This window comes from Haplochromis burtoni, unplaced genomic scaffold (genome assembly GCF_018398535.1).
Source record: "Haplochromis burtoni strain Fernald_Lab_line unplaced genomic scaffold, NCSU_Asbu1 Contig_67, whole genome shotgun sequence".
NCBI lineage: Eukaryota > Metazoa > Chordata > Actinopteri > Cichliformes > Cichlidae > Haplochromis > Haplochromis burtoni.
In genome coordinates this window covers 824,351-850,763 of record NW_024582428.1, presented here as the reverse complement: position 1 = coordinate 850,763, position 26,413 = coordinate 824,351, and the positions used below count along the sequence as shown (strand labels likewise).

The following is a 26,413-nucleotide window of genomic DNA, read 5'->3' as shown; positions in this document are numbered from 1 at the left end:
AACCAGTCACAAGAATCAGCTTTTTTTTGGACTCCCTCTCTGTTGCGATCACTTGAGGGCAAATTGAATGTAGTAACAACACTCCACAGAGTGGATTTTGTGGCCAAGTAATTGTAACTTGCCTTTTGAAAAGATGCCAGCTTGGTCTTTGTGGTCTTTGTGGGTGAGACTGATGGGCACTGAAAAAATGCTAGGGGCTAAGCTGGTGAGACTGACAAAATAACGTGTACGGCATTCAGCAGTGTGATTATTGAAAAAAGGAAGAAGGAATTCATGAGAAAACAGAATTTTGTGGTGCTTTTGTTTCATTATAGCCCACCTGAATACAGGCTAGACACGACTGAAGCTCAAAATATATTTGGGCTGTGTAAAATAGGTCTAACTTTTTCTTATCTAACATAATTTAAGAAAAGAAAAAATAGAAGAATAGAAATGAAGTTTTTGGGTTTTTCTCTCCTCTTGTTAGAGATTTTACTTTTCCAAATAATGACAATGATATTTCTTGAGGGTATATGACATAACTCTGTACCACACATGACATGTCAAAAATAAAAGTGCTGATCAGGCATGAATGTCTGGTGCTATGCCTGAATATGACTGAACCACCAACACCTCCACCAGTGGCTCAGGGTCTGACCGATGTTCCAAATAAGCATAATATACTTATTGTTATCTTCACAATTTGTTAATCCTTCATCTTGTTGTTGCTTTTGTTTGAGGTGAAGGAACCATCCTCAAGAGCTGGAAAATGGAGGAAATGTAGAGGAGATAAAAACTGCAGTTCCTCGAGTCGCCACTTAAAAGTCAGTCCCATTGACTCCCAACATTAAAAAGCATGTTTACAGCCTGGTACAAAAAAAATGTACTGCCTTTGCTAGCCCTCCTACTTCTTATTAGATGCAAATTATATAAATGTGAAAATCTTAATTGACTTCCTTCTTATCATATTCGCAAAATTTTCAGAAAATTTGACCAACAAATTAACTTTGAGGTCAAGTTCAACAATATTTAAACTCGTCTGAGAAAATTCTTGAAAATCCTGTGTCACCTAATTGTCATGTTAACAGTGTTGGCTGTCCATTCTGCCCATGCGCCCGGCTGGTGATGTGGCTATCCCTCTATAAGAACTGAGGGTGTTTTTTTTTTTTATTACTCATCCATCTGGAGTTAGGGGAGTGGTGAATTAGTGCCATCAGGTCTCATCCTCTACTTGAGGTTATCAAACTTCAGTGCATGTGCATTTTTTCATGGATTATCTGACTAATATGCTGGCTTGCTGTGTGCTTACATACCATCCCAGAAGTCTGCCCTTCAGTTTGGGTGAGCAAAATTCTAGTAGTTTACTGATCTTTAAGTTTCTCTGTACTGCATTCTTACATTTTATGAAAGGAGTTTGCTAACCAGGCTTGCTAACACTGGGTGATATCTTAGCACCAAACTAAAACTAAACAGATAAGAGCAAAACCATTCTGGAAACTCAGTGAAACTAAAGTGAAGACAAAAATTCAAAATTAATTAGAATAAAAAGCACTTATAAATTACAAAACACTAACAACTGTAATAGAGACATACCAGCTGATCACACCTGATCAGACACACTTGATCCTCAGCTATTTCTGAATTTTCTGCTTTGATTTAAAAAACAAACAAACAGACGCATTCTGCATTTCTACACGGCTTATAGTTTGCCTCTTGCCAGTATACCCAGCCACAAACATTTTCACTGGGAGTGACAAGGATGGACAAGAGTTGAAATGAGTACATCAGAGGGACAGCTCAGGTTGAACAGCTTGAAGACAAAGTAAGAGTGGTAAGTGCAGACGAGGGCTGGTGGAGAAGATATAGTGGATATGTTGGACAAAGGAAGTTGGAGCTGCCAGGCATTAGGACAAGAGGAAGACCTCAGGGGAAGTTCATGGATTAAAACGAAGGAGGAAATGCAGAAGGTTGGTGTAACAGAAGAGGATGCTAGAGATATGCTGAGATGGGTCCACTTTAGTGACCTTCAAAGGGATCAACTGAATGAAGAAGATAAAGAAAGTTGTATTGTACAAGACTGTAATACTCAACATACTGTTGAGTTGCCCTGACTCCCCAGTTGTGGAAGCGCAAGAGTTGACAATACTATCCAGCCTCCACATAAGGAAGTCACGACTTGTCCTGTTTGCCACTCTTCAAAAGCAAAAATTATTCCTAACATTCACTTTTTGTTTGCCCTGTGTTTGCCAAAATGTCAAAGGCAGAAAAAAGGTCCTGTGAGGCAGTCTCGGTTATATCCGAGAAACTCAAAAGAAGAAATATCTAGGTAGACGTATATACTGTACCACTAGCTCTGAGTATGTAGCGGGTCAGCTTTCTGTACTTGTAGACTGCACTTTTAAGATTGGGGCTGATGAAAGATTTTAGTTATATGATGTCATTACATGAAACAATGCAATCTAAGTGCCAGTTACAGCTGTGGGATAAGTAGGATAAAGGTACTAACGTGATGGAGTGGAACTGTGTATACGTTCCCAGTGACAACATACATATGGTGTACATAGCATAGGTTATAGATCAGTCAACGCTGCCTGAAGTACTTACTCACAGTGAAACAAACAAACCCACTGATTCCTGTTGGAACCAGTTTCTTAATGTGGTGACGAGCTATTTGCTCTCTCATGACCACCTCTGAATTTTTCTGTCTGGCTGGTAATCCCGTCGTCTCAGAGCCTGCTTTGAGTTGGGCCTGCAACTCGAATGTTTTTCTCCATCTTTGGAGGACAGTTTGAGAGTTTGGCAATGAGGCTATGAGCAGAGCAAGGAAAGGAATCTACAAAAGCCTGGAGAAGACATTCTTGACTTTATCCCTTCATTAAAACTAAGAGATGGTGTGAAAGGCAGAAGATTTGGTACAGATTTGTCAAGAAATCATTTAAATTTCCCACTTTGAGGAGTGTGTTTGTAGTTGAATTTAATAGCAAATACGTAAGTTGTTCAATTAACTGTCAAAGTAAAACTTAGTCATTAGACCTTCTCAGAACAATGCAAGAAAAAAATAATTTTTCAGTTGAAAAATGAATTTGAAGTAAAGTTGTTTTTCTGAAGTAAAACAGTAAGAAAAAAGGAGCCCTCACAAATACCAGAACTACGTTTTCAAAAAAATTTAAATGGCTAAAGAAGTAAAATATTGTAATTAGCACTGTATGCCGCTCAAATCATTTACTGTAGCATGCCATGTGGCACGGCCTGTGAAAAAACAATAAAAAATACTGGTTGAGCCACTTTTTGGGTTGGAGAAGCATTCGAATACAGTTAATTCATTTTGTCACAGCATGTTTTCTTTTAGTGAAGTCAGACCAATTACCCAGCAACCCAAAGCATGCCAGTTCCACGTGATAGCACAGGAAAAAGATCGTTAGCTGCTAACCGCCTTTACCAACATTTGCTGTGGTCATTAAGTCTGTATGGCGAGGAAAGAAACAAGAGGGATTTGTATGGGGAGGATAAAAAAGCCTCCAGTTAGTGCTTTAAGCACCCTTTCTTGCGTTGTCTGTTAGTGTAGTGTTAATACATCAGCATGTTGAATGTGAATGGACAACAGTGGGACCTGAAGCTGACGTGTAGATCTCTCCCTGTTTGAAGTGTGATGCAATCGTCTAGGTTCTCAGACCTATTCATTTTTTTTTTTTTTACCAGACTTTAGTTCAGGACACATTTATGTACTGGTGTGCTGTTAGACAATGATTGAGATGTAAAATGATTCCAGATGTGTTGTTATTATGCACTGGTGCACTCATTCTCCCGAGACCTACATAGGTGCTGATTTCCTAGATATGCTTGAATGACAGTCGCACAAAGAATTGTTTTGCTTTCAATCAAGCCAGTATAAAACCATGAATAATTAGCCAGCTCTGTGGTGGTGACCTTAATACAACATGCTCTTCTGGCTGCATTCAGCCTTGTCCTTAAATGACCCAGTAAGCACAGCCTCCTAATTATCGTTATTGCGAGTGAAGAAACCCACCATATTGGTAAACTGGTTAGCCTCAGACTAGTGGTTTCCTGCTTTGGTGCATTGGTGTTGGTTAAAAGGACGATCAACTCGTCACCAAGCAGACAATAAAACAGCTGGGAGGAATTACTTTAGTGGGGCATGCGGACAATCTGATAATCTAGCTCATCTAATCTATAGCCTAACTACTGCAGTTTAACATTCCTCAATAGAGTGAACTTTTTCCCAGCCTTTTGCTTTCTCTGTAGAGACCTAAACAACAAGGTGGAATGCAGTGCATTTATTAATACCAAAAGTATATTAGTATATAAAAATAGCCACCTATTTCAGGATCAGATGCTAAGGCTGGATGCTGCCATACCTTTGTAGTGCTTCTAACACATGAAGTAATAAATAATAATAATGATCTTTTGCCCTATAGTAATTCTAAATCGTATGGAAGGCGCTGTTGCAAAGACACAAGTGTTGCACCATAAAAAACAAACATTGCAATGTAGTGCTTGCGATATATGAATGGCACGATTTTGCTAAGTGGCAAAACAAATCCTATTTTTCCATGCTTTTCCAGTTTTAATACTGGACCCTCCTGCTCAGTAAAAATTTTCAGCTAAAAATGTTAAGCTGAGATAACCCAGATGACATCATCATAGTTAATTTCTCAGACATGGAAAAAAAACTCCTCCAGAGCCACACAAGACATTAAATGACTGTTTTCACAAGCTGAAAAAAAAATCTATCAATAGAGCTACTGTGAACAGCTTTTCTGCTCAGGAGTATAATGTTACCTTTAACAGTATTGGAGTAATTACATTTATGAAAAATGGTGACTATAATCTATAACTGTTTACTTTTTCTGAATTCTGCAGTCTGTTAGTCAACTCCTACATGAGGCCTGGCTGAGGTCTGAGGCCTGTATTGCACTTACAAACACCTGAAGATAACTCTGATTGGACTACATTTAAAATATCAGAAAACATGTCAGTATTAGCTTTGTGCATCCTTACGGTGCTCTAAAATAATTTCATCCATTTGTGCTAGTGTGTTTACTGCACATGATGATATTACAACAATGATGACTTAAATAGTCTATCCGGTTGTTAAGTGATGACGCGACGAATCCTACTTCCGGGCCTAAAGTAGTCTGCGTTTAATATGGCTTTTGTGTTGTTAACATGTTTAATGTTATGTATTTTCTTCTATTTGATCTCAAAAAGCTCCTAAAACAGTCAGTGATCCCTGTTGACCTCCCTCGGCTTTTATTACCACTAATCATTTATTTAAGCTCAGTTTTTAAAACCTTAGGATGTAACTACAGCCCAGCCTATGCAGCAGTATATGAATGACTAACCTCGTATTGTGGATGGATTATCTCAGTTGTTCTCCTGGCTGAAGTTTGGTCCGTTTACAGCATGCCAGTGATCGTTTGATATATGGACCTGCAGCGGAGTTTAGACCCAGACACGGCTAGTGACGTCAGACTGAACAATCGGATATATGTAATGGGTATATCTAATGTAATGAGGGCTTACAGTTAGGTTCATAGAAGTATTCAAACAATTATATAACTGTTCACACTATCACTTTAAAATAAAAAAGTCAAGAGTGGACTGAAGTGCAGAGTTTCAGTTTTAATTCAAGGAGTTTAACTAAAGTATTAAGAATTACAGTAATTTTCATACATAGTCTCCCATTTTCAGAGCCTTAAAAGTTATTGGACAGTTGTCTGACAAGCCGTTATGCAAAAACTGTAGGTGTGTTGATTGCACTGGATAGCCCACCATCACCAAAAGGCCTGAAACATGGAAGAAGATGACAGAATTATTTCCATTTTTAAGAAAAACAATGCCACAACATCTTAACCTAGTCAAGAACACTCCCAAGGTGGTGGGTATATCACTGTCAGGCAATCATGACAGATGCAAGTATGCAATCATGAGATGTCTTCATGAACGTAAACAGAGTTTACAACAAGGTAAAAAGCACTGATTTATATTCAAAAACAAGAAGGAGAGATTCAAGTTTTCCTGAAAACATCTAAAACAGCCGGCATGGTTCTGGAAAAAAATCTTTGGACTTATGAAACCAGAATGATGGGGAAAATATGGAGAAGAAAAGAAACAGACCAGGATCCAAAGGATACCACATGATCTGTCAAACATGCTGGAGACAGTGTTATGCATGGTCATGTATAGCTGCCAGGGGAACTGAGCCACTCGTGTTTATTGATGATGTGACCACTGTTAGAAGTAGCAGGTTCACCCAGATGATGAAAAACTAATCAGACGTTGCTTCATGGTGCAAATGAATGATGACACAAAGGATACTGGAAAAGAGCTTCTCAAAGCAAATAACAGAGGTTATTCTTCAGTGGCCACATAAGTCAACCCAATAGAACAGGTTCTCCATTACTAAATGCCAAACAATAGTTACATTTAACAGTGTTACGTCCCTCTGTAGCCCCTAATCATCTCAATGTTTTCAGCTGGTGCTAATTGGCCACACCCAGTCAGGTGTGGATAAAAGTATACCTGAGGCAAGCTTCCCAGGAGCTCACTTGTCTTTACCTTGGTGGCATCAGCCATTTCACCCAGCCTGCTATGCCATTTTAAGATAAAACCTCATCTGACTAACACTCTGGTATCCGTCTCCTTTTTTTTAATGTTGCGGCTTTTGAGCCGGGTTGTAACAAACAGTAACTAGTTTGTCCAGTTATTAGTATCTGAAAATGTGTGCAACAATTCAGAAATATAAAAGAATCTTGAACAGATGATATGAACACTTTTGCCAAACTCTTTGAATTAAAGTTGAAAGTCTGCACTTCAGTTACATGTTGACAGTTTGATTTAAAGTCTGCTGTGGTGCTGTAAAAAGGCTGAATTACAAGAACTGTATCAATATCCAAATATGGACCTAGCTGTGTGTTTAACTCTGTTTTTTATATTTGGAAATAAATGAGGCACTATATTAAATATGTACTCTGATATTAAACTGCTAGAGTTTCCATGGCTTATAGACCCACATACAGTGTTCTCCACTTTTATCCACTTTATCATCTCGCTCACTTTATCAACTTTCAATATAATTGCTGCATATCAAGATTACTACACATGTATGAGAAAAAAAACAGGACTTTAGGAGAGGCTTCCTATCAAATGTTTTATTTATTTGCCATAAGCTTTGGTTTTCACTTCATTCCTCTGTTGGCCTTGGAACAAGGGCCAAGAAGACTGGAAACCCCTGGAGTTTAATGGTGGGAAGTACATTAAAGAGTTTTAGGTGATCCAGAAGAAAAAGAAAAAAAAATGGATCTTTTTGCTTTCTTGCTGCTGAGTCATTGTCTGTTAATCTAACTTTGTGTCTGGTCAAAGGCAGATCCCATTCGTTTTGTGCCAAACTTTTGAGTTTGCCCTTTAAGCTCAAAGTGTCACAGAACTGTTGAACTGCCATAAATATTAGGGCTGTGGCATGGTTATTGGTGCCAGACATGCTGGTCTGATTATTTCAGAAACTGCTGATATACTGGGATTTTACCCCACAATCATCTCTTGGGTTTAGAGAGAATGGTCCAAAAAACAAGAAAATATCCTGTGAATTGCAGTTCTCTGTGATGTTGATGCCAAAGGTCAGAGGACAAAGACCAGACTGCTTTGAGCTGATCTGAAGGCAACCATAATTCAAATAATCATTTGTTACAACCAATATATCCAGAAGAGCATCACTGATAAGGTCATAATTTGGTGTCAAAAACATGAAAGCATGGATCCATACTGTCTTATTTCACCAGTTCAGACTAGCGTTGTGATAGTGTGGGGATAGTTTATTGGCCTATAGTCCCCTTAATACCAGCTGAGCACCATTTAAACACCACAGCCTACTTGAGTATTGTTTCTGACCATGTCCATCCCTTTATCATGATAGTGTACCATCATCTGATGGGTTGTTCCAGCAGGATAACACACCATGTCACAAAGCTCAGATTATCTCTGGTTTCTTGAACATGACAATGAGTTCTCTGTAGAAACTCAGTTCACTGTAACAAAATACAGTAAGTTCCAACACAAAGATGTTACTCTTTCATTTGTGAACCTGTAGTTCTTCTGCAGTCGAGCTATAAATTGATCCAGGCTATGAAAAAGAACATAAATGAGTGATAAAATTAAGCAAACAGCAGTTCATTTGGTAGGAGTAGTATTGCAGCATGGATTCAGGAATCTGGTTGTAACAAGAGGGGACCAAATAAATATTGGCTTTGAACACTGTACACATGTTAAATCTCTGTATTCACACATTCAAATGACATTAATATAGCTAAAAATAATATTAACAGCATGCACATTTAAGTATATTTGTACTTCTATAGCACATGTAGTATATTCTGGACAAGGGTGTATTTCCAAAATTAGGCAGAACAACTTTAGTCACTGTAGTCATATCCTGAAATGCACTCCTTTGTGTATTTTAGCTCCCCCCCCCCCTGCTCTTTCTCTTTTTTAAATATTTTGCTTTGTTATGTTAGATCCAGTAGATAAGTGTCTTAAATCTGAATTCTATCTTAAGGCCACCAGGTGGCGATAGCTGTGGTTCCATGAAGATTTTCCATTCTCTAGAAGTCTATGGGAAGATGGCTTCAAGGAAGCAATGTCCATTTTTTTTTATACCGTCCATGATGTGTGTGTATAGTTGGTCAGTTACCTTAGTATCTGCAAAAATTTTTAACCACCTAGCATGATACTCTGGACATAAAATGGCATTTAAGCCAAGAATAAATGATCTATTCTGTGCAAATTGTATTAAAAATGCAGCTTTTTTTTTTTTACAGTGTGTCTGATGTCTCATAGATATTGTTATCACAAATTAATAATAATGTAAACACAAAACCATTTTTCTTCCCTTAAAATTTCAAATGATCACATCAGTGGTTAGTGCTAATTAGCTAACGGTAGCTAACTATTATCATGGTGTGCCACTTGTTAATTTTAGGGTTTAAGTGTTATACAACTTTAGTCAAACCAAAAATTGTTACCAATATCAGAATAACAGACCAATCACTGAGCTGTGTAAACCAGGGGTAGGCAATTGATTTTCCCAAGGGTCACAGTTAGTGCCTAATTGTAACACTGACTCTTCCCAGTTAAAGTTTATTAAGAGATAAAATCAGCATTAAGGACTAGCTAAATCTGGTACAAAGCCTCTTTCCATTCTTTATGTGTATAATCTATTTTGCGCACGGTCCCTGAAATTCACAAAATTGAAAAATGAGTAGAATTGAGTTCAGGTTATTGATGCGGCCCTCCATTTTGTTACTGTTTCCGTCTGAATTTGTAGATAGCTACAGATTTACAGTTTATATAGTTAATTGATATATTCTCAGAAATAGATTGCATGTCATTGCAAGCTTGACCCCATTCAGTCACAAACCTATAGCACACTGATTGCCATTTTATTGTTGTCTTGGTGCACCAAAGTCACTTTGAAGCAACTGACCGTGATTAGTTATGGAACTGGTGGATTTCAAAGGCAACAGGATGGCATGTTCATCCTACACAGTTATAATAATTTTGGTCATAATGTGGTCTCCAATCACTTTTTTCCGTAGCGTGACTGTAATATTAGTATCTCTGTTTTGAATTTAGGCTAAACCTTATAAAAATAACTGACAGGCAGAGGAAGAGGAGGCCAAATTTACTCTCCAGGTGGATGTTCCAAAGTAGAAATGTGACTTCATTTGTAAACTATGAATAAATAATCCAAATGCCAATTCTTGATATCACAAGCAAGGCTGTGCACAACCAACACGAGCCACTGCAGATATTTTCTTTACATTTTAGGGGTAAAACAAGCATTCATTGTTGTATCTTGCAGTATTTCTAACGCTGAGAAAATGTGGACGTGCACTCATTTTCTAATGTGAATAAGTTCATGTTATTCCAAAGTCAGGAATGGAAGCTGCCTGACATTCATTTGACTGGAAATTGAGCTATTGCCTAAAAAACTAGACAGTGAGTCAAAATCGTGTCTCAGTTCCGTGAAACAAGGCCGTCAAAGCCATCCAGCGGAATTAAAGGATGAATTTTTATATGACTGTAACTGACAGATTCCTTTTCTTGCACCTATTCATGCAGGTCAGGTAGCAGTAGGTCAGTGAGAATTTACAGCCACCCCCCTCCCTGGGTAATTTGCAGCTTACATTACACACTTTGAACTATGAAAAGTGCCAAACCACAGGTATTTCAGCCCCATGTTGTGAAATGGTCAAAGGACTCGGTCTTGTAATGTGTTTTCAGGAACGTTTGTCAAACGAGGGAGTGTGATGTTGAACAGAAAAACCATGTGACCACTGCAAAAAGTTGAATTCCTTCCTGCTTGTGCGTTCGATGAAGCCACAAAGCCCTGTTTTATTTCTGTGCTTGGCTTAATATTTGGATTAATATCTTTAAAACAGGCTTGCTTCGACACTTCGCCAACCAGACCAGGATGCTGCATTTGCCAACAACAGAAACTGAATATTGATCCCAGATTCTGTCTATTACTGGTTTAAAAGCACACTCTCAGACACGATACAGGAACAAACACACACCAGCTTTACTCCTATCCAGTGTTTCTCAGAAACTATTAACACAAACAGGCTCCAGCCATAACACCAAAACCCACTGTACTCTTTACAAGGTACAACATAAAACACTGATGCGCACATTTCTTGACAGGCAAGAAAAATGATTTTATGGATGTGTGTTTGTGTGCACATCCAAAAACAGCAAATCTGAGCCAGCCAGAAGTAAAGGCTGTATAAAAGGCCAGAAGCTGAAGCAGACAGTGCAAACAATTCCCAGAATTCCTCTGAGGAGCAGAATAAACTGACCCTGGCCTTCTTCTGCCACACAGGCTGAGACACTGACGCCTCGGCGTTGTTGGGTCTAGCCTGTTATTACCGAGCATGGAGATGTGCCTGAATTTACTCACAGTCTTGCATTAACTTGTCAGTCTTTCACTTTTAGGTGGTGCAGACAGAGCATGTGCAGGGTTTTTTTCTCTCCTCTACATGTGTGAGTTTCTTTGTAGTTTATATTTATATTTTTAGTTTCCTTATAGTAGAGTCAATTCACAGATACTTCACCCTGAGACATAATTAAAGGCTGAAGTAAATCTGCACAGCTGGCGGTACATGCACACTGCTAACCCCGGAGCATCAATTTTTGCTGTTTTACTCACAAGGTGCTTTTTGGTTTTTGTGCCACAACACACCAGCTTAAAGTGAAAAGGATTCGACACTCCTACCTCAACAAATAGGGTACTGTTGTGAAAGAGTGTGCTTTAAGTAGTCATTTGTAACCAGAACTAGTACATACAATTTCTCTCAATACTAAAATTCCAAAACTAGGGGCACCGGTGTAGTTCCCTGGATTTAAAAGGCCATTGTGTTTAATTAGTTGCCTTGTGAAGTTATTCTCTAATCTAAGTTGTACACAAGTACAGGATGTCATTTTAGAGTTGTTGTTTTTTTTAAGTGAATCTGCCCCAGGCCATTCACTACATCTCTACCCCCTCCTCTCTCATGCTAAAATGGTTTATTTTATTATCTTTACCCATACAATTGGAACAGAATTGGCTGAACTGAATGAAATCATTGAAAACAATGAAAGCCAAGGTCAAATGGTTAGCCAGCCTAAGTACTCGTGTGTCCCCCAAGGCATAGTATATTGTTGTCAAGTTTGAAGACAATCCTGCCCTGGTTCTCGGCTTATAGGCTCCAGTCCCTCTGAGACCCTAATAAGGACAAGCAGAAGAGCATGAAAGCTGCACTACTGTACTGGGTATTGAGAAGTGTTTGAGCAAGTTGTTACTCATAGGGTTGCTCTGATTGTTGGGGTTCACTATATTATTGTAGGGCATTTACTTTACAATAATACAGAGAAAGGTACCTTAAATCACCTTGAGGTGAACTGAACTTGTATTGCTATTGGTAGCAACTACATCTGGAATTGTGATAGCCTAGTTTTAGTGCAACCTATGAACTTTTCCTAAACTAACTTAAACTCTTTCAGTGCCCAAACCTAAAAAAAGAACAAAACAAAAACAATCCAAACTAAAATGGTAAATGGCCTGTATTTATATAGGGCTTTACTAGTCCCTAAGGACCCCAAAGCACTTTACATATCCAGTCATTCACACACTGGTGATGGCAAGCTACATTGTAGCCACAGCTGCCCTGGGGCGCACTGCCAGAGGCGAGGCTGGCGCCACCGGGCCCTCTGACCACCACCAGTAGGCAACGGGTGAAGTGTCTTGCCCAAGGACACAACGACCGAGACTGTCCAAGCCAGGGCTCGAACCGGCAACCTTCCGATTACGAGGCGAACTCCCAACTCTTGAGCCACGATCGCCCTAGAAACTAGAACTGAGACATACCATAACTCCTCTGTGTTGTGTGCAGTGATTATATTTTCTTTTAGGCCCACCTGGAACTGACAGACACAGACAATAGGCTCTGTGGTGAATAAAATATGATGATCTGCTCATCAAGAAAATATCATCCTCAAGTGATGTGACTTAAATGATCTTCAAAGTGTTACCACCATTGAAATCCTGTCACTGTGATGTTGGATGCTTGCAACAATGTCTGTGGTCTCATTTAGCTTCTGCCTACTAAAAGAAAACATTCCCTGTGGAAAATGTAATTGCTTCAGAATTCACAATTATGGTATTTAATCGCGTATTTCATCTTTTTAACGGAATGTGTAAATGCATATAATTCAATTAGTTTCTATTTTTTTAAAGTTACAAGGCTTATGGTCAAATTTCAGCCAATAAATCATTGAGTTAGCCATGAAGACCTTGGTGCATGGAAGCCTAATTTTAATGACTTGCAAACATGACCCCAGTCTACGTTTAATCAGAATCTATTCAAAACCTTTCAAGCAATAATGTTAACAGATAAATGACACGCACGAATGCAAATGCTCTATTGTAACTGTTGCTTGCCTATTGTGCAAGCAGTTGGAACAAGATTTTGCTACTAACCCTAAAGCAACTATGACTAAACACTATTATTTGTGTTGTAACTGATTTTCCAGTTTTTACATTTTGTCACTAACAGGGTGCTATATTTCAACAAGACGTCACTAGTTGAGGGGCTGTGTTCGTCTGCTGTGTAGTACTGATGCTGTCATTTAACTATCACAATGGACAACTAATGTCCTTTACATACATAAAGACATGTATCAACAAAGGATACGGTGACATTCAAGTTCCACTTATCCAGTGAAATGACTTCCAGAGAAAGATTCAGCTGACGTCGACCATCACTTGAACACTTTATTAACTTCACTAGGGCCCACACCTCAGCACATTAGTGTTTTAATAATAATTTCGACTGACCTTCATGTCATACTAAGGTCAAGTTATACTGGCAGCGTCTCAGAGTGTCTGAAAGGCATTTCAGAGACTGGGAGTAGAGATGCGACTGGAGAAAGTGTGAGAGAGTTTAAACAGAGACAGAATAATAATAAGAACATGGCCAGGCCAGAAAAGGAAAATGAATGGCAAAGAAGGCTACTGTTGGTGCTAGCAGAGGGTCTGTGCCTCCTCAGCAGCTCGGCTCTGTCTGGACCCTGTTTGTCCAGCTTTGGCGGACTCTCTTTTCATGTGCCAGGAGAACAAGTTTTTATTGGCTCACGTGCAGAGAGCATGCACACACAAAGTACTGACTGAGAAGTTATTGAAGCCATGATAGAGGCTCGCTGAAGTCTACAGATATTTAATCCAAAGAGCAGCAAGTTCGTCTACCTGCCTTAGCACCTTGAGCCACTGCTTCCTTAGTATATACGCACACATATATATTATCTCAAGATAAAGCACAACTTGTTAGTCGGAACATGGAAAGCTATCCAATGCTTATTTTGGGACCCCTTCCTGACCCCCACTGTAGGAACCACAGTTATAAACACAAAAGGGTATTGCAAAACATATACTTGCTGAAATGTTCAAAAACCTGTATCTGCATATCAGGTTAAAATGGATTCTAAAGCTGCTCCATGCATGGTCAGCTGATTAAAGTTCAGCAAAATTCAGCAGGCAGAGAGACTAACTGGGTGCAGGTGTGTGTGTGGAAGCAGTCTGGCTACTGGCATTTATAGCATTTCTGACATGAACTTTTCAAAAAGAGCTTGCTGGCCAACTGTAGACATGTTAATATCGCTCATGAGACGACCAAAAAGTTATGTTTACAGATATGCTTTAGCTGATGTGTCATTTGCCAGATATGTTCAGTTAGTGAGAAACTGCTGCATGTAACATCACAACCAGCAGGGATTAGATCAGATTCCAGGAGCACAAATACTGGTTACCATCATAAATCTTATTTAGATAGCACCCTAGTCTATACATTGCATAGTATCTACAAACACGGCACCATTACATCTGCATGATTCTGCATTTTGCTCTACATTCTCAAGGGTTTGCACTATGTTATAAAGAACCTTTGATGGGGCTGTGATATTGCCTTACCTTAAAATGTATTTAAGAGTAAGAAGACAAGTTCTGTTTCAAAGTTGTCATTCTTAGCATTTAACACCATACTTGTCTTTATAAGTTTTTTAATTAGCAGTCCTACAAATTTACAATTAGTCCCCTAAACCATCCAATGTACCGTGGGCGGTACGTCCGACTGCTAACAGATTAAGGGTCAAATGAATAAGGACACAGTTATATTAGAGACCTAGAGATCAGTCCATAACTACAATGTCAATTCATAACAACAGTTGCCTCAAGGCACTTTGGTAAAGACCCTAAACTAATACAGAGAAAAACCAACAGTCAAATGATTCCGTATGAGCAAGCACTTGACAACTGTGGGAAAGAAGGCAAACGAACTCAACAACTTCTTCAACAGGTTTGACCAGCCCACAACCCCCCCACCCTCACCCTCACCTTCACTACAGAGTCCTCTCCCCACTCTTCTACCTCCCTCGCTTCCCCCCCTTCCTGACACCATGACACCCCCCTCCTCCAATCCCTCTCTCAGCAGCAAGACATCTTCTCACCCCCCCCTCCTCCCAAACATCTCCCAGTGTCACAGTGGATCAGGTCAGGAGACAACTGAGCAAGTTTCGCCCCAGAAAGGCAGCAGGCCCAGACAAGGTGTGTCCTAGGATGCTAAAGGCGTGTGCTGCTGAACTTGGGGAGCCGCTACAACGAGTCTTCAATCTCAGTCTGCGACTGGGGAGAGTGCCCGCCCTATGGAAGACATCCTGCATCGTCCCGGTCCCCAAAAGGAACCGGCCCAATGAGCTGAATGACTTCCGACCGGTGGCACTGACGTCACATCTTATGAAGACTCTAGAGCGGCTCTTCCTCAACCTCCTCCGACCACAGGTACAACATGCCCAGGACCCACTACAGTTTGCATACAAGGCAGATGTTGGAGTGGAGGATGCCATCCTGTACCTCCTGCATAGAGCCCACTCACACCTGGATGGGGGAAAAGGCACAGTCAGTGGTCGGCATGAAGCTCGACAGCTTGATAAAGTTTTATCTTATCTTATCTTATCTTATCTTATGAAAAGCTCCCTTTGTACAGGAAGAAATCTCTGGCAGAAACAGGCTCAGAGTGGAGCAGCCATCTGCTGCAACTGGTTCCATGACTGCAAACACCTTTTACTTTAAAAACATCACACTTTTGAAGTGTTTCTACCAGTGGGCTAGCAGTTAGTAATGTTTTTTTTCGTGATGGGTCTGCAACTCATTTCTGGAGGTTGAGGCTGAAGCTAGTGGAAATCGGTCACAAAGAGTATGCTTCACTAAAAACATCCTTACGATTGCTTTAGCAGATTTCTGCAGTTGTCTGTAGTTTGCACGGAAGACGATGACTTATCTTCAAACATTAACTACTTGCTTGAGTGGTAGGAATACTTGAGAAAGTGATAGGTAAACCAGGAATGCAGGTTGATTGAAATTCAAAGTTGGGCCTCAGCACTACAGCTAACAGATTTAAAAAGGAGCAACTTTTATTTTGAAGGTGAATGGTCTCCTTTTCTGCTTTGGACTTGTTACGACTGTTGTCGTAATTTTGTGTAATATGTAAATCTGAGTGTACAGGTGCCTCTCCGTGATTGTTCAGTCCAGGGGACGGATCATAAGGATTGGCTAATGGCTGGGAGACATATAAGTATTTGGTGCTGCATGGTGTGACTTCAAGTTGTTTCGGACTCTTTAGTTTTCTCTTATATATTATGAAAACTAATATCCTACTTCTGTTAAAAATACTTCCTCTAATGCCATGTGACAAACTAATACAGTTCTTGTCTTTTCAGCCTCGTTCTGGAGATCAGTACAGTGTTCCTGCTGCTGGTGGAGATATGTTATGGGTAGATGATTGATGGACAAAAGTATTTAGGGCCTTTAGAAAGTTCTCCTCAGTGTCTACAGAGCTGCCTGTGCATTTGCAAGCATTGTCCAAATATTTAGTCTAATGAATTGTTATTTTTCATTTTGGATTCTGAACACCTACAAGGCGACACCCTTCCTTCCTGTCTTTTCCTTTCCACGCAACGAGCAAAATAACTTCAGCTCTTCTGCGTATCAGCTCCCACAGATTGCTCAGATTTACATGTAGTTATAGGTTTCTACTTTTACCAAAGTTCTTTTATACAAAGATGATGTGGTTGAGATTCTTTGCACTAATGATTAAACGAAAGCTTTGTGGTAATCTTAGACATTTCCAAACCCACGTTAAATGGGCACATCCTCTTGTGAAGTGCTCTCTCTCACAGTTTGGGATTTCAGTGCAACTGGCGCAAGACCGAAGCCGCAGGATTCACACTTTGCTTCCCCACAGAGATTTGGATACAAATATGTCTTCCTGCCTTGCCAGACTTGGCAAGACCACTCGTACATGTGTCACAGGCCTCACCTCCTCTGGTCTCAGGCATCGTTCTCACCAATATATTTTTACAGTGGTTTTTTTTTTTTTGGCAGGGGAGAGGGGTCAATCCTGCCTTGGTGTCCAAACTAAACAGAGAAGCATTCGGGATTGCAAAGAGGAATCTAAATAATTTTGTCACACCAAAGATAGTCTCTTCGACACTAGTTAGCTCTCTATTGCCTTGATCACACATCATCCATTTTTGACAGCATCTTCCAATAAAGGACCATTACCCTCATCTATACATGTGCGTAAACTCAGAAACAGTAATGGCAAAAAAGGGCCAGTATGTGGCGGAAGCAAATAGCATGTAGATAGTGTCATGCTTTTAAAAATATACCCAGGATTAGTATTCACTTCTGAGTTCTTACTCACTGTAAACAACAGACATTAATCGGACTCCATTTAGCTTTTAGCTAGTCCTGGTAAAAAAAAATGTACACCTTCTTTCAAAAGTAATGTTTTACATATTAGGATATAATAAAAAATATCTAATCCTTATCAGGTCTTAAAATTATCGGTTGAACAACAACACGTGGCATAATACAGTATATAATACATAATGCAGTATTAGTATTTATTCTGTAAAAAGCAGGGTGTGAAAAACTAAGTACATGACATACCCCATACCTTATAAAATCACCTCGATCATCAGTAACTTGAAGCAGTTAATATCTGTATGACTTAATCATTCTCTCACATTATCGTGTAGGAATGCTGAGGTCTGGACTTGGACTGGACCATTACAACATCTTGATTGTTTTCTTTTTTGCTATTTTGTAGATTTGCTGCTGTGCTTGTGATCATAGTGGCGACCGTGGTTCAGGGGGTTGGGAAGCTCATCTTGTAACCGGAAGGTTGCCGGTTCAGCCCCTGCTCCATCTATCTTGGTCGTTGTGGCCTTGGGTAGGACACTTGCTGGGATTGGCTAGTCTTGAATATCCCCCATTTATAAATAATCTGTCTCAATGAATTTTGAATTGTTTGGAAATAACCTTGTAACCCTTCCCAGATTGATGGGCAGCAACAATTACTTCTCTAAGATAATTGCTGTTGTCTTTTCTAGTTGGCATTGTGTTTACATGCGCCTGCATGCTGCAGTCCAGGAAACTGCCAAAACTTAAAAGCACTCACTCACATTTGCTGATGATCAGCTAATTAAGTGCATTTGATTGATCTGGCTGCTACTTACTCCGGTGTAATATGTCACACTTTTTAGTACATTTGAGGTTATATTCATCTTTTAAACTGTCCTGATAGGTGTATCTGATATCACTGTGTTGTTGTTGTTCCTGCATCATAAAAACATTGGTCTAGGATTAACATTGCAATTGACCAATCACATTCTGGTGATGCCATAGCTTTGAAATGTGGTAGAAAAAAATTGCCTTTGTTTATATAAAACTCACTTGTAACTTCCATATCAAATGTTTTCTTCTTCTTCTTCTTTTTTTAAATTTACACAGTATAACAGATATATTATCAAGTTAGGTTAGCTGTTATCCAGATTTAGGTCACTCATGTTGGTTGTTAGTGTATTAACCATGGTTAATACACTAACCGCTTTGGCTAATGCTAACTAAATACACAGATAACATGACTGGCTGATGTTGATCCTGGACTAAAATTGTTATGATGATGTAGGAATATCCCCAACACTGGGATATCAGTTTATCAGATCCTGACATGTAAAACCTCAGAATTTAAAGACAGTGTCCTTTCTTTTTACTATGTCTGTAATGTTGCTACCCGAAATAAAAGCTAGACGGCTAAACCTAGTTTTCAAAAGTTGTCATTGTGGTATCTAATTGTGTTTTGACACAGGTTTTTGGTTTTGTTGTCCTTATGGGAAGTTTGTATTGGAGTGTTAAGGAGGTGGTTTGCTGTAATAATTGACCAGTGGCCTTAAATCGTGAGCTACTATTAACCAGTGTTGCTCACTGTTGATGATGGAAGCCAACCCAGTATCACAGCAAAGCACGTAATAGACCTGCTGGCTCATTATGTGGATGAGCTACGCTTTACCTCTCCTAGGAGTGAAATGGACACACCTGGTTAAGTTGCATTACTTTGCTGTAATATCGGGTTGTAGAAGTAGAAGAGAGTCACTGATATTTGTCCTGAGAGAGTCAGGAAGGGTCTCCTTTATTAATTACAGTACATTCACACATTGGCAAAATTCACCCAACACACATTTAAATAAAAGTATCTTAAGAATTTTAAACAAAGTACTTCTTACCAATGCTTTCTTTGCCCATCTAATAGTCCCAAAACATAATTATTAAAAAAAACAAGGAGAAATTTAACATAGATATTTACAGAAGGGCAGGTATGAGAGTCAAAAAATAATAAGAGAGTTCTATTCCTGCAAGGCACTGGCTTGTAGATAGCACTGCCCTCTACTGGAGGCTAATAGCAAATTCATCCATTTAAAACTATTATTGACAGTCTGCTCCTAATGCAAAAAGATGACTGAAATAAATGGAAAATAATTGTGCTAGTTTTGTAACACCTTTTGGTCATTATGATGCACTTCAAAGCATTAAACTGAAAAAAACAAAACAAAAGAAAAAACATACAGTGAGGTTGTAGCACCAGTGCTGCATATTTTGTAAATAGAGGTCATTTCACAAGTGCCTAAATACAGAGGGAAGTTTATCCAGCCACAAGGCAAAACACATGAGCAATTTGTATGCAATGCATGACCCACAGCGCCCGAGGCCAGGATCCTGACTGTCTGCTTGGTCTCCGTCCGTAAACAAGATCTGATTTCTAAAATTGACGTATTTGAGGTAACATTCCCATGCCTTAATTCTTAAAAGCAGTTCAGGGTTCCAGGTTTGGCAAACACATGCAAGCAACACAGAGGAACATGAGCAGGAACGTTTAAAAAAAAAAAAAAAGTTAAAATGTCCACAGTAAAAACTAAACCCATTTTAGAGAAAACTCTTGCTCACAATATACTGGAGGAGGATGAATTTATTGATATTAGAGTATTAAATTTAATAGCAGGATATGGAGCCTTTCTTCCCACCCTATACTTGTATTACTTTGGTCTTGGCTGGGTCGCTGCTATTGACCTCTGGATGAAAATTTCACCAGTTGTGCTTGTGTAAGTTTGAGTGTGTATGGATAGCCGTTAGAACGAAAAGAAAAAAGAAAAAAAAAGGGGGGGGGGGGGGGAAATCCCTCATCACGTTCTGAGGATTACAGTCAGACTGAAAGCAAGCCTCCCAGACAGCTGGGAAAGACAAGGATCAAGACCCAAGATGGAAAAATAACAGAAGTCTAGTTGGTCAGATAGACGTTACTTCGGCTGTTAAGACCGCAGCAGTTCATGAAGCGGATCGTGGCAAAGGAGTGAAAGCCAACTGTCAGATCAAACTTTATTTGTAACTCAAGAAGGTGCCATGAAACATTCCTACTGTCAGCACATTTTCCCATGTTAGCGCAGGGCGTTTTTCTTCCATCCTAATGCAAGATTAACGATGGCAGCCTGCATCCAAATGGCAGTTTAGCCTCCTAAGAGTTATTAGAGAGGAAATTACAGTGAATCCCCAGTGCTTGTGACTGATTTCCAACTGTGACAGTGGAAGAGAGATGAGGTGTGATAAAACATCAGCCCACACCTACAAAAAAAAAAAAAAAAAAAAAAAAAAAGGGCTACAGAAGCCTCTCATTCAAAATTTTTGCTACATTAACACGTGCCGATCAGTCCATCTAGGTTTACAGCTCAGTTCTCCCTTCGAGGTTAAACGGTCCGTAAAAATTGCACGGGCATATTCAATTCAGTTATTAAAACAACAAATTAAACATCACTTATAATTTGGTTTGTCATGAGGGTTCGGGCTTCAGGCCCCAGTGCTGGCAAGCTTTCACTCTCCTAAAGGTGTTTGAGGGAACATGGAAACCACAAGTCAGCTTTAATGCTCCTGCTCTGCAGCCGACCAGCCTTTAACCTCCCTGAGACTGTTACATTTGACAAATCTCTCAACATTAACTCTCAGGCTAGCGGTTTTCTCGTAAGAACAATTCATTTCATGTTTTTCTTTTTGTAATTTTACATACACATTTAGCGGGAACAACTTCATTTCACCCTGCACTGATTAATACTCAGAAATAGTCCAGCTTGTAATCCAGCCATGGGGTGTCCACAGTTCAATTAAATTCAATGTAGTTTTATTTATATAGCACCAAATCAACAACAACTGTCTCAAGGCACTTCTTATGGTGAAAGCACTACAATTTTAAAAAAAACCAAACAAAACAATGATATGAACCCGTATAAGCAACTTCTTTGGCGACAGTGGGAAGGAAAAACTCCCTTTTAACAGGAAGAATTCTCCAGCAGAACCAGGGTTTAGGGAGGGGCCGTCTGCTGCGACGGGAGGAAGGAAGACAGGACAAAGACATGCTCTGGAAGAGATCCAGAATTTAATAACTAAATGCAGAGACACACACACACGAGCAAATGTAGCCCTTAATGCTAGTCCCAAACCTGGATAATGGATGGCGTGGGTTTCATTGCGAAGGTCCATATGGGTTGGTCAGCAGCTTAATTAACAACAACTGCTTCCAGGGCTGAAGCCTGTACTATTAAGCGAGAGAGGCCGCTGAATTATTAGAGGAAAAACACAAGTCTACCTTTGAGAAAGTTCCACTTTATTTTTTATAGGAAAAAAGCAAATTTATGATTAAAATGACAAACTGATAAAACAATACATTTTTGAACTTTGAAATAAAAGTGTTTGTAATTAGGTTATAATGATAATTTGATAAGGCTAAAAATGTGCACCTCCTCACTTCTTGCTGGCGATCCTCTTGGATCGTCTCAGACCTTCGTTTTGTGCCTCCTCTCCAGCATTATCTGCAGTGGTGGCAGCAGCTCTCCTGCCACGAGAGGGCACCTCAGGTTCTCCAGTTTTCACTTTACTTTGACTTTTCTGTTGGGAAACTGTAGTCTGAGCAGTTCCAGCAGGCTTTCTTCGTCCTCTCACAGGTTGTACTGACTCTCGGGAATTTAAGTCCTGCCCTTCAGCTTCCTCATTTTCCCCTCTGCTTGCTTTAACCTTCTTTTTCTGTTGCTCTCCTGGAGCTCCAGACCGGGTTGGCTCTTCGGCTGAGGTTTTCAGAGTGTCCCTGTTTCTACTCCTTGTTGATTTACTTGTGTTTGTTGCGTCTTGCAACATTTCAGTAGATTTAACAGCTTTCTTTTGTCTCTTTCTTGGCAGCTTCATTTGGCTTTTAATGGCATCCAAATCTTCTTTGATTTCTGGTGCTTCTGTGATGTTCACCTGCATTTCCAGAGACGTGCAGGCCTCCTTTGAAACCACATAAATGGAAAAATAGTAAGCCTTTTGTTAATGTGTGGATACAGGCACCAAACCTCAAGTTTAAAAAGATAAATGAAGTGGTGTAAGATGAGACTAAATCGGGTCCTCACCTCTCGCTGTGCAAGTTCAGCTTTCAAATCAGACAACTGCCTCATCAAACCTTGTATCCTCAGCTGAAACAGATACAAATAGTCAATAAATGTAGACTCTCAGGCTGGAGCCTCTCTTTTATGGCAGTCAAAAAACGGCCAAATTAACCCCCAACAGCTCAGTTCCATTTCGGTTTTTCTGACAGACTGCAATCTTCTTTACCGCTCTTGAATTTAACTACCACCAAGAAGTTGACTTCATGAAGGACTGAGTGACAGCCCCCTGCTGACTATTCAAAAATTGGAGGGGAGAAAACCAAAACCATTCAATAGAAAATACTATTTTCCATTACAAGTTATACATATATTGATGGCTTCCTATACGCACTGACCACTTTAATAGGGATACATTTTTCAAACACTTAAAAATACAAAATCTCTAATCAGTCAGTCACATGGAAACAACTCAATGGATTTAGGCATGCAGACAGTCAAGACCACCTGTTGAAGTTCAGCCTGAGAATCAGAATAAAGGGGATTTAAGTGACTTTGATTGTGGTATGGTTGTTACAGAAACCACTGATCTACTGGGATTTTTCCCGACAAAAATCATCTTTAGTATTTACAAAAAAAAAAAAAAAAGGGTCTGAAAAAAAGAATATCTAGTGAGCAACAGTTCTGGGTGGAAATACCTTGCTGAGGTCAAAGATGAATGGCCAGTCTACTTCAAGCTGATAGTAGGGTAACACTAACTCAAATAACTGCTTGTTACAGAAACAACCACGGTATACGGAAAAGCATGTGTGAACACACAAGATGTTGAACCTTGAAGCATATGAAGCGCCTTGAGGCGACTTTTGTTGTGATTTGGCGCTATATAAATAAAATTGAATTGAATTGATGAGCTACAGCAGCAGAAGAGCACACTCCTGTCAGCAAAGAACAGGAAAGTGAAGCTACAATTCGCAACAGCTTACCCATATTAGACAACACTGGGTGCCACTTCCTAACAGCTAAGAAGAGGAAACTACAATTAATATTAACATCTCAAACTGGTTTCTTGAACATGGCAATGAATTCTCTGTACTCAAATGGCCTCCAAAGTCACAAGATCTCAGTTAAATGGAGCTTGTTTTTCATGTGTTCATGAGGAGATTCACATCACAGTCATGCAGCCAACAAATCTACAGGAACTGTGTGACACTATCATGTCAATATGGATCAAAATCTTGAAGGAATGTTTCCAGCACCTTCATGAATCTGCACCATAAAGAATTCAGTCTGTTCTGAAGCTGAAAGAGGTCCAACCCAGTACCAGCAAGGTGCACTTAATGATGCAGCCAGTGAGTGCATATTTTTGCAGTTTTCGGCCTCCATATTCTCTTACCTGTTTATTGGCAATTTGCCTTTCCATCTGTCCTCTCTCTTCAGCCTCCTCCTTCCTCCTGTGATGTCAAACATATGAACAGTAATGGGATTTTTCCCCCCCCCCTTTCTTTCAGAAGCCAAGATGCTGACAGCATTCATCAGCGACGCAAACCATTACTGCAAAACATGAATAGACAGAGCCATAACCCTGGCCCTACATTACTGTATCCAAGGAAGACATTACTTGTTTGCCACCATCTTCTCTATTTGATACAACTCGACCCTCTTCTTATCCATGGCGTCCTGGATATCTCTCATTTTCATCATGGATAGGAGAGATTTGGCATCCGCGTTAGTCAAGTCAGCCTGTGGGCATGCCATTCTGAGGACCACCTTTGCCCACTCAGTGACCTCTATACAAGATGGGAACTGACAAACAGGAGATTTATCATCAGAATACATTAAAAAAAAAAAAAAAAACACATTTCCAGTGAAACTTCAACTGCAAACAATCTGTACATGTCTCTATTGCAAGGTTTAGTGTTTTTTTGGTAAAGCAAAAAAAAAAAAACCCGAAAGTCTGCAGGTTCAGTAGGTTAGCATTTGATGTTGTGGATTAAATATGCCTCTTAACCTTTGTTAAGAGCTTCCATGATTTTGAGGAATTTCCAGTGAATGTTATCTAACAGGCTGTAAATGCCAGAAGGAATCATTCAAAGGATCCATCTTTTTAAACGTAAAGTCCATACCATCGCTGCCCTTCAAGTAAAGACTTTTTTTGGTGGTGGTGGGGGATAATGCTATTTTAGGGGGGAATATAAGAAGCCAGTGAAGATGCCTGTAACACACTGAAGCTTGAACATACACCGAGTTATTGCGACAATAAAAAGAGACGGATGCGCCCCAGAAGCAACTGTAGAAGTAAAGAAACATCAAAGAGTTGCTTTTAAAGGGTACATTTGGAGGCTCACAGCATAGGAGGTCATGTTGCATGTGTGAAAGTCACCACGTCCATTGCATTTCAAAATAACTCACCCTCTTGAGCTCAGCCTCTGCTTTCACCTTGGAAGCACATGCCAACTCTAAGGCCACCATTTCCATTTTTAACAGCTTCTGCACTTCTTCTAGTTTAACCTGAGGACCGCCAGAACATCCAACTGTATCAGTGCACTATAGCTGTTCATGGTGAAATGCCCATATATGAGGCCTACCTGCATTTTTTTGACAAGCTGCTCTTCTTTCATCTTTTTTAAAAATTCCAAGTCAGCAGCAGTGAGCTGGTAACCCTTCATCCCTTTCAGCATGGAGTGAGGGTCATGAGATTCTGGAAGTTCTTCTGAGCAAATAGTAATTAAGACAAAACTTTGTGACAAAAACCCAATCTAGATGATTTCAGTTTCTGTTCAATGAATTAGACACCTGTTAAAATCCAAATGGGAATGTTTAATATTTGTATCATTTTCAAAGGCTCTAAAACAAAACTGTTGCTCACCTGTATCTGTCTGACTTTTTTGGTTACCTTCGTCTTTATCTCTGACACCATCCTATTTATGAAAGCATAAACGTTGATGGGTCAAGTCAATGAAGTAGTCAGATTTAAAAAAACAACCCAAAACGTTTTTGTACCTCCATGTTCTGCTCTGGTTCCTCAAGGTTGGTGAAATCCAGTTGTCTTGTTACGTTTGTTAAGGGCGGCGTCCTGGGAAGCTGCCGACCTGACGGGATGTAGTTCCCTGAACTGCAGCTCCGTTGCAGAATTTCAAAATACGTGTCAGACATGTCTGAGGATTCCCTTCAACATAACCACAAAAAGCACTGAATGTCTTGAATGATAGCAGCAAGGGCTCAGCTGACAGCTGCGACCAATTGGTGCTGCCGACACATGCTCCCTTCCTCTCTTCCGGCCTTTAGGGCAGGTAGCTCCACCCACGTGTGGCCTTTACCAGTTAGGAGCTAAACACTCTCAATCAAAACATTTAACGAGATTACACATGCAGACATTTCTAACAACATGACAGTATTTAATTATTAACCAAATGTGTTTGTGAAATCGTTCTGAGTATTTCTAGAAACCTTTTGGCCAAGCGACCATCTGTCTGGGCCTCCTTTACTGTGGCGCTAGTTGGAATCTCCCACTTTGTTTTGACTGTTTAGACCAGGTGTGTCCAACTCACAGCCTCAAGGGCTGGTGTCCTGCAGGTTTTAGATTTCTCCTTGATCCAACACAGCTGATTTAAATGGCTAAATTGCCTCTTAAACATGTCTTAAAGTTCTCCAGAGGCCTGATAATGAACAAATCATTTGATTCAGTTGTGCTGGCCCAGGGTGATATCTAAAACCTGCAGGACACCCTTGAGGGCTGGAGTTGGACACACCTGGTTTAGACCCATAATGAGTGCTTTAAACATAGTAAATTAAAATCAAGTGTGTACAATAATCTCTCAGGTTTTGAATAAATGTGTCTGACTAGCTAGTTAGGTATAGCTATGATACTGGCTTAAATAACTGCCACATATAAAAACATACGACTACGACCCAACTCTATATGCCGGCCTCAATGGTGCTGCTTTGTAGAAGTGTGAACACCTGTGAAGGTGTTTTGTCTTTTTCTTTATCTGACAGGCCGTCTCCAGACCACTGATTTCATCCACTCCAAAAGTCTACTGATAAAAGTGACAATGGAAACGTTGCGCTGCGCTGTGACAGGTCC

The 26,413-nt window shown here is 39.9% G+C and overlaps 1 protein-coding gene across 1 annotated transcript; it reads right to left on the bottom strand.

Moving 5' to 3' along the window:
* Window positions 1–21,554: 21,554 nt before the first annotated feature.
* LOC102306644 lies at window positions 21,555–25,889 on the bottom strand. The gene is made up of 9 exons (XM_005937323.3): window positions 25,777–25,889; window positions 25,330–25,495; window positions 25,196–25,247; window positions 24,915–25,039; window positions 24,739–24,837; window positions 23,948–24,132; window positions 23,723–23,780; window positions 22,357–22,419; window positions 21,555–22,234 (listed from the first exon to the last, which is right to left on the bottom strand). Exons 2-9 carry the CDS (start codon window positions 25,480–25,482, stop codon window positions 21,713–21,715), a joined length of 1,257 nt encoding a protein of 418 aa, XP_005937385.1. The 5' UTR covers window positions 25,483–25,495; window positions 25,777–25,889; the 3' UTR covers window positions 21,555–21,712.
* Window positions 25,890–26,413: the final 524 nt, after the last annotated feature.